Source organism: Marmota marmota, unplaced genomic scaffold (genome assembly GCF_001458135.2).
Source record: "Marmota marmota marmota unplaced genomic scaffold, marMar, whole genome shotgun sequence".
Classification (NCBI taxonomy): domain Eukaryota; kingdom Metazoa; phylum Chordata; class Mammalia; order Rodentia; family Sciuridae; genus Marmota; species Marmota marmota.
In genome coordinates, this window is record NW_026000108.1 from 11,262,098 (window position 1) to 11,271,472 (window position 9,375).

The 9,375-nt window shown below is 40.5% G+C and overlaps 1 protein-coding gene across 2 annotated transcripts in view; it reads right to left on the minus strand.

The window, feature by feature from the left end:
- Window positions 1-1,505, minus strand: part of Tapt1 (transmembrane anterior posterior transformation 1) — a 46,136-nt gene extending 44,631 nt beyond the window's left edge. For both annotated transcript variants that reach the window (XM_015481976.2, XM_015481975.2), the window contains exon 1: window positions 1,375-1,505. In XM_015481976.2, coding sequence (XP_015337462.1) covers window positions 1,375-1,401 — 27 coding nt within the window. In that variant the 5' untranslated portion in view covers window positions 1,402-1,505. The remainder of the gene's footprint in view (window positions 1-1,374) is intronic.
- Window positions 1,506-9,375: the final 7,870 nt, after the last annotated feature.

Consider the following 9,375-nt stretch of genomic DNA (forward strand, 5'->3'; position numbering starts at 1 on the left):
GCCTGGGCAGACTGTCCCTGCCCCTACCTCTGCTATGCCCTCACACTTTCACCTCATGGCTTATCTCTCACTTCAAAGGATGTAAGAACTGATTTCACCTTTAATTTTCTTACAAGCAGAAGAAACTTTGCTCTCCCCTGACTTCCACCCCCAGACAAAATCTTAGACAAACCCAGTACATAAAATGCAGCTGGAAGGATGTGGCAGAGTCTCATGTGACCCTCCATCTCCTGGCTCACCCTTCAGTCCCTTGGATTCAAGTAGCCTCTACCAGACCCTCTGCCTCCCTAGAAAAGCAGCAGGAACTGGTATAGTGCCCGAGGCTCTCAAAGGCCATCAGACCACTGTGACATCTGTGTTCTCGCCAACCCTCCCTTGCTCACTTCACTAAATCCCGCCACAATATAAAACTTCCTAAAACTGCAGCAAGTGGCACTCCAGCAGGAGCCCATGTAAAGAGATGCTTCTGAAACTCACTCTACCCTTAGTCACCCTCTACCACACTGATGAACTGTCAGAGAGAAAAGAACATCGGCCACACCGAGTGGGTCCTGCTTCCCACTGCCTACCATTCCCATACCTCAGTATTAGCCTGCACTGACAGAGCAGACCAACAAAGCTCCAGATAGCCACTGTTCACAGAAAACATGATTCCAAAAAAAACAACTAAATCATTACAAGCTTTATGTTACTGTAAAAGTATGAAAACAGGTTTCACTATAGCTAAGCTGGATTATTTCTTACTCCTTTCTTCTAGCAAGAAAACATGCAATTAATTATTCAGACTCAGCAATTCTAGCAGCACTTAGAAAAAAAAAAGAGCTCTAGTGTCCTCTCTTATCAGCCCTGAGGGGCTGAGACAGGCTAGGGATAAGGTGTGGGAAGTTTTCTGATGCTCTTACTAAGCTCACCCTCACCGTGACACTTTTTATGATCGTAAAGCAAATCATCTGTCACTTATATCTTACATATGGGGGCTTCTAAGGGAGTGAAACCTTAAAAAGGCTGAAATTAAGTGATTCATCATGTTGAGTGGAAAAAATACTGCTTCTAGTGAAAAAAAAAATGAAGAGATTATAAGAGTATAGAAGTGGAGAAAGTTATTTGGATAAACTACTTACGATAGTTTAGTAGGTAGCAAAGTTAAGATTTTGACAAAATTGATTATTATACTATCACTGGTTCTAACATAACAATTTAACTTTTTAATGTCTCCTCCTATAAGGGAATTCCTACTTCCCCAATATACTTAATTACTTATCATGTCATTTCCAATATCTTAGAAACTCAACTGAAGATCTTCACATTTTTTTCATAATTAATATTTGACATAAGTTTCAAAATGATGTCTGGAAATGAAAAATAAAAATGTACCTTTTCCAATTCTCTTGGTATTCGCATACAAGTGTACACTCTTTCTCTTCTTTCTGTATACTTGGCCTCGTTATGTTCGAGGAAGTACCCTCTTGTTAGTTCAGCACTGAGGAACCTCAACAATGAAAGCTCTACAGAAAAAAAAAAAAAAACAATGACACAAAACAAAAAGAACAGTGTTTATCAAGGAACATACAGGCTAGCTGGGGCCACAGTAATACATACATAAAACAAAAAGAGAACCAATTTATAATTCTGTTCCTAGAACCATCTACACACAGTGAGCAGCAACTGGTGTTGAGAATGCTGTGTGTAGTGTGAACTGGAAACGCCATAGCCCATGGAAAGGACTGCTTCTTGAGAGCCAGGAGACTCTGAAAAGAGTTTCAAGAGCCTGGTCCTGGGTCTTAAGGGGGATACACGACCTGGACTGATGGACAGATGGCAGAGGAAAAGAGCAGCTACCAAGAGTCTATCAGGTGAACATGCAGAGAGTCCACGGGAACCAGGCTTTCTGACAGGCACTGCCAGAGGCCAAGAGCCACAAGGTGTGAACCCCAGGAACACTGCACACGCCATCGCAGTCGCAGATCCGCCTCAGAGATCCTGCACAAGCAGCCAACCATGGCATTTCCTGTGTGAGGGCTTACAACAGGATGGTCACAGCAGCTAAACCAAGCCACTGGCATTCAGACAGGGGACACCTCCCTCTCCCAGAGTCTTCCTATCTACCCAGCTTCCTGTTCCTCAGAAGCAAATCCAGCCAACAGCCCCTAATCTCAGATGAGGAAAGCAAGGCCAAGACAGGTTGAAGTCTCTCCCCCAACTACAACTGGAGGCTCAATATGAGGGTCCTAGGGGTATGCCTGGCCCTGACTCTACCCAGAGTTACCCTTCCCCGACAGCCCACCACCTCAGCAGCACTTCTTCCCACTCCTACTCTGCAGGAGACCAAACTCCTTTCCAGAACTCAGGATACCAAAAGGTTTCAAACTGCTCTCTAGCTATTCTTGTGCTCTCTTGCTACTAAATGGAGTAATGAAGTTTCCTCCCAAAATGACAGAGGAAGGTTGGTTTCATTTATGTGTATTTGCTTAAGGAACTGCATCTTGCACTGAGTACCAGAAGCTAGGCTGCACACGCAGGGAAAGCATTGATAGTCAAAAACACCCTTAGAAGAGGACTGAGCTGTGCCTGAACAGGGGGTCTGAAACAGCTCACTCCTCTGGGACTGGAAGAGATCCCTACTTCTACCAGCAACGTGTTAAGTGGCTTGTTTTATGTCCTCTGTAAGTATTCACACACACACCTTTAAACACTACATTCGTAATCTGTTTGAAGAGTTAGTGGCGCCATATTTAAAGATGATCTTATGAACACAAAAAGTAGAATTAATCAAAATGTCCAACCATTAGAACTGCTTCATAAATAACAATGTTATCAGTTTTTTTAAAAAAAAGAGAATTGGAAATCTAATGGCAAAAGAAGAGAACACCAGATTCTTAGGAGAAGAGACCCCCGACTGGGACAACTGTTCTGAGACTGGGGAGGAGCTTCTGGTGCCCACTCAGCCAGCCCTGGTAGATACCCAGCCTCTACTCTGTTTGTGGGTCACAGTGATGGTAAAGCGTGGCCCAGCAGGTGCCTGAACCGCAGCTCCTGACAGAAGAGGTGCCATGGTGCAGTCACAGCCAGGAGGGCTCTAGGTGCTGCATACAGACGCACATAAGTACAAGGACAGAAGCTGGGCAGCCTCAGGGTCTGAGACAGAGGTATGGGCACTCACACAATAATTTTAAATTTAAAAAAGCAAATTAAGTAAAAAGGCTTAGATAGCTACCTAGTTTATTTGGAAAATGATCTTCCACAATGGTGTCTCCCTTGGTGCATGCAGAGGCCAGCTTTTACCATAATCCATTCTGTTATGACCCACAAGAAAAGCATGGAGTCAGCAACGAGAAGAAGGAGCTCCAGTCCGGCCCCCTCAATTTCACAGAAGAGAAAACTTATGCTCAGGCAGCTCTGTGACACCTGCTTCCTGCTTGCCTTCCACAGAGATCACTGAGGACTGACCATATCTGTATGGATGCATATGAAAACCGCAAAGCCTGCCACAATGTCTTGAACCACTTATTGTTCATTTTACAAGTTCTACAGTGTTCACCACTTCTGGCTTGGCCGTTATCTAATGTTTACTGATGCTATTTCTGCAGTCCTGTTTCTATGGTTGAACAATAAACAGTTTCTGTAAGAAACAAAAGTGTTTCAACAACATTATAAATACCTAACAATAGTTGGAATTCATCTCCAGAAATAAGAATTTTTATTAAAACTAATTTTGCATCACAACAGAGAATGTTAAAACATCAAATGATAAAAACATAGTTTGACCCCCCCATAACTATGAAACAGGTTCTAGAGTTAAGCCCATTTTGCAGATGAAGAAACCAAGGCAGAGAGAAGCTAAGGAGGTCTCTACGAAGTCTATCCCTAAGCACGTGCCCTTCGTCACTATTTTATGCTGCCTATCACTGTCAGGTGCTGTGAACAGGAGCCAGTGTTCTTTCTGGAAAACTAGACACCCCCCCTTTCCCTGGGCTGCCACAGCACCTGGGCTGACTTCTGTGACACTGCACCACTAACCATTCAGCTGCCTTACAAGACCATGAATTTCTTGAGAGCAATAACATGTACCGCTATATTCCTAATGTCCAGCCTTGATCGAGCTCTGACAGAAGGGGTTATCTCTGAGCACAATAAATGCTCGGCTGATGGGATGGAGAACAGTTCTAGAAGATAGGATAACGTAACTCTAAGAAACAAACAAAACAAAACAACCCCAAGCCTCCAGGTATCAAATGTCTCAAGAGCTTTCCCTTATCTCCTCTCACCAACTCTTGGAGAAGAGGCCCTGTTTAAAGGATCCAGACACTTTACGTGGAGGCACAGAACAACTTACAAAGGCCTTGCATCCAGTACTTCAAGTAATTTTCACAATGATTAAGGGGGCTACAGGGAGCAATTAACGGCATTCACATTTTACAAATGAAGAAACAGAGAAAGTTGAGAAACTTGGTCAAAGTCACTGAAAAGTTAAGGGCAAAACTGGACCAGAACCTAGATCTGGACCATGTTCAGCATGCTGTCTCCCCTACATCCTAATCATCATCCATCTATCCAGCAAACATTGAGAGAACATGACCTAGTCCCGACTGGGTTTTGATTCCTGTGCAAGGAAGAGGACAGCACTGCCTGGTGCCAGTTATCAGGCTGACCCATCCCTTTGCTCTCCCTCACCCTTGCAGAGGCTGTATTCTGCAGTATGTTACCACCATTGGCACACCTGCGACTCTGTTTTGCTTTGTTAAACATTGTTCTCTAGCATTCTGCATGCCTGTCTCAATTATCTGCCCTGTGATTTGGGGTATCACTTCCTGATCATTATTAAGGAGAGCTATTATTCTTCGCCTGTGGGTACCACCCTTCAAGAACTCTGCCAGAGGAGTACACCTCAACTTTTCCTGTGCCTGATGGCATTTCATTCTTTCTTAGCAAAGGAGTCGTTCTCATTTGTTATGCCATACATCTACTTTCCATTTTAAGAGCATTCTTTTCCAAAATAAAAGAATCCAAATATTTATTTTCTGAACTTTTTAGATGTCAAAAAAAATTGTCCATTTATCCAGATCTTATGAAGAAAAAACAACATTCAAAAAACTCTATTAAAAATAGGGATAGCTGGGCGCAGTGGTGAGGCTGAGGCAGGAGGATCCTGAGTTCAAAGCCAGTCTCAGCAACAGCGAGACCCTAAGAAATTCAGCGAGACCCTGTCTCTAAATAAAATATAAAACAGGGCTAGGGATGCGGCTCAGTGGTTGAGGGCCTGTGAGTTCAATCCCTGGTACCAAAAAAAAGCGGGGGGGATTTTAGTATTTAATTATAATGTAAGTGCTTCTACATTAGAGCTAAGGCTTGTCAATTGTGAATATTTAACATAAGAAAAGTAATATCAATCATAAATGCCAATCAATTCCTCCAGCATATTTTTAATCAATTCTCAGCTTTCCCTATAGAACTCCTCTATAATTCAGTTAAACTGAAAACAAATATAGTGTAAATTTTTTCTTCCTCACCCTTAAAAGAATTATTATGCTTAATTATTTTCCAAGACAGCTTAGAAATAAAAACCTAGGTAAAATAAATATTAAAAGCAATGAGTAATCATAAATATATTTATATATTCAGTAATATGTCTAAATATATCATTCTTAAAATAGCATTGCACAGTGAAAAAGTAAGTTGGAAAGTAATACTAGTTAACTGTTAAGAAAATATGAACCATGCAAATATCCAGTTTTTTTAGCTGAAATATTTTATAGACTCTATTATGGTTACATTAAATAGTAAATGTAAATTTATTACATAAATGCAGAGGCACACCCTATGAAAGGCAAACTAAAAACTCAGACTTTGGGGAATCAATATAATACCAATTCTGTCCTCTGAATTCAAATATAAGCAAAGGAAACATTTTTCATATTATACTCAAGTTACTATGCTCCTCAAAAAAATGTTTATAGTCTCATTTCAGAAAGTAAAGAAAAGGAAGAATATTCATGAATTTAGAGATGGAAAACAGGTACAAAATTAAAAAATAACTTTTCCAAGGACACAGATTACAAAGTAAAGGATTAAAAAAATGGAAACAGTATACCAATAATATGATTGTTAATGGTTTAAAACATATTTGCCACAATGAACCACAAATGAGCTACTAGGACTGAATTTTGAAGGATAAACTAAGTTAAAGTTAAATAATTTAAAAGAGATAATGAACTGATCAGAGACAAAAGAGAATAACTTTTCACTGTCTGTTTGGCTTATACATACTAATTAGTAAATCGAATGAGGAGTTTAAAAGCAGAACAATAGGTTGTCAGAGAAAAGGAGTTAATTTTACTTATCTGTAGCTGGGTTGTGGTAATTTCTCAGCCATTTTCTAATTATTTTTATTTTCCTTTGTGAGTAAGAAATTATCTGCCTTTAAGTCACAATTTCAGAGTTAGTGGCCTTTAGTCATCCATTAGGATGAGTTGGGACCACAGGGATGATCATATAAATATTCTATGGAGGGTAAAGACTGGTTAAATGAAAACATATTTCAACAGGAAGAACTTACATTTTTCAATTACACAAGTAACAAGACATGAGGAATACCAACAGTTAAAACCTTTTTTCCACTGGAAATCTTCTGTGAGGATTCCTAATAAGGAGGTCCATTGGCTTTTCTGAGTTTCAATCTTTCCTCCTGCCTCTGCCCAACCTCTTACAGAGATAAAGCAAGAGGTCCAATGATGGGTAAAGCAAAGAAGAGAACCAAGGTCAGAAAACAGGTCTGAGCTGCAGAAACAATAGTCACCATGGAAAAAGAAACAGCACGGGCCCCCTGGTACTGTTCTCATTAGAAACAGCACTCACTGTTCACCCAAACCCAATTCAGCCTTTTTGTTTACAAGGCAGACTGATCCCTATGAACCCGACAGTTGCCCAAGGAGGCTACTGCTTCAGCCTCACTGGCAGGTGTCACACTTATCTTACACTGAACCTTCTGTTAGGTCTCCACGGTGACTATGCCAACTTAGATAATTTAGGTACTATTTAGTAGTGACACTATGAAACAGAGCCAAATGGATTAGGCAAGCCATCTAAGCAAGCACTGGCTACAAAGCAATTCAAGGACTGAACCAAGCCAAGAACACAGATTGCCTAACTCTCAGTCCCAAGGTGACTTGTTGGATGCCAATACCCAAAGATGAATATGGCTACCCTTCTCCCTCCCAGAACTTCTGTGGATGAATAAAAGGGGGGACAAGGCCAAATCCATGATGATATGTAGCACTCATTATCTGTTCTTATGTTAAAGAGCAAAATGGAAAAATACAGCATTTTTAAGAATAGGAAAAAAAGAAAACCAAAGAAGTGAGAATACAGTTCTAGATGACCATCATCCCCAGAGTTCAAGGTGTGACCACTTTTAGGAAAGCTCAGTGGGTACCCTGTTGTAAGGTGTAAGTACTAGCATCAGAGACAATCTTTAACCCACTGCCAAGGTATCACAGTCAAAACGGAAGTTTTGAGAACTAAGTGAGAGAAGAGTTTGAAAAGAAACAATAAGAAAACCACACCTTATGTAGATAAATGCAGTTGGTATATACATAAATGTGTATATTTATTTTTCTAAACATATAAATCAAGATGATCAGGAACAAAACCAAAAACAAAACAAAAAAAAAATGAAGCTTAAATTCTACATTTTGATTTATTTTACTCAGCTGGAGAATATGGATAAGCACTTAAATCATACATTCGCTTGGGGAATCCTAGGCTGTTAGGACTGATGGACAAATGTCTTATAATCAAAGCCCCAAATTCCCTGGAAGAAATGATAAAGGGGAGTTTGGAACTAAGTGATATTTAGGCCAACAAGACACTAAGATATGACTTTCGAAAAGGAAAAACGAAGGCTGACCCAACTTGCAGAGGGGCAACGGCACACTCATGGAGGACTTACTAGGAAGAATAGACTAGTGGTAACACCTTCAGTGTGACTGCCAACCTGGGAAGACTCCTTTGACTCAGGGAGAAATGCTTTATGTCCAACACTAGGTGGTGCCACTCAAAGGCCCTCTGGCCAGGAAAACAGTGTTCTAAATTCTGGAAAGGAAGGGAAGATTACAGAGCAGAGAAGGGGCTGTGCTGGCGGAGCAGAGTGAACAAGGAAGAATGGCTAACTGAATTTTAATCTAGGGGGAATCTTCCACCAATGCAGCGTCAGAGTTACATGTAGACATGAGCTGCAACAGGAGCAGACGCCAGGGGACAGAGGAAGGAGATCATGCCAAGGCCCACTACAACACTAGTGGCTGGGGCCTCCAGCTGACATGTTCTTGGGAACATGCTCACCTAACTCCTAATCCATAAGGCTAGTGTGACCTAACAAAAAGGAGTGACCACTGTCATCTCTCCTCATAAAACTGATGGAATTGGGGAAACAAGGAGGACCATCCCAACAGCTAAAGCTCTAGTGAAGACTCTAACCATGGGTTAAGACCCAGTCAAACATCTTCAGTTCATCTTCAGTACACCAAGCTCAGGGAACCATGCTGGTGAAGAATGGGTGGAGTATGGGATGAAGTGTATGGAAATCCAGGTATCCAGACCCATCCCAGGTTTCCAGTTCCATCTCAGAAAGCCAGGGAAGGAGAATTATGTGCAATTCTACCAGCCCAAGGTCTGTGCTCATCAAAGGCTCTTAATAACTTCATTTTATCCTCATGCAAACAACAAACCAGCTTTTAAAATGTTGGCTTTCTTGAACTCAAAAAAATTTAAAGAAACTAAAGTGAAAACTAGTCAGATATATTTCAATTTGAAGAGTGCTTTCAAAAGTCAAGTCTAAGCAAACAGGGAGCTGAAAGATTTAATGCTTTGTTTTATTTATATCCTACCAATTAATAGACTCTAGCAAGCAAGTGTTTAACTGACAACTAAACCAAATGAAAAATTGTTGAGAAATTTCAAATGGTTAACTAAAAAAGACCAAACAAGGCGCAGTCTGTGTTTAAGTTTTCAAAGATATGAACCTATTTAAAAATGTGTCCAGTTCAGAGAATTAGCAAATCAATTAGGATCTCATCTGATCAGCCTCTTGGTCTTTTAAGTACTCCTGTAATTTCAACACCCAAGAACAATCAATGATGCATCAGCTTTATAACTTAAGCACTTATGTGTGTGAACTGCAAGAAATAACAGCTAACACAGCCTCTATTCGGCTGTGTCAGTCTAGAATCAAATTTTTAACTGGAAGAAATTTAATAGAGTTATGGTTCAGCTTGCTGTCCAAGACTTGGAATTATGTAAGAATTAAAACACTCTAATTACTCTATATTCCATGAAACAAATATCTCTAGATCTTTTCTTTTAAGCTTACTATCCAACTGC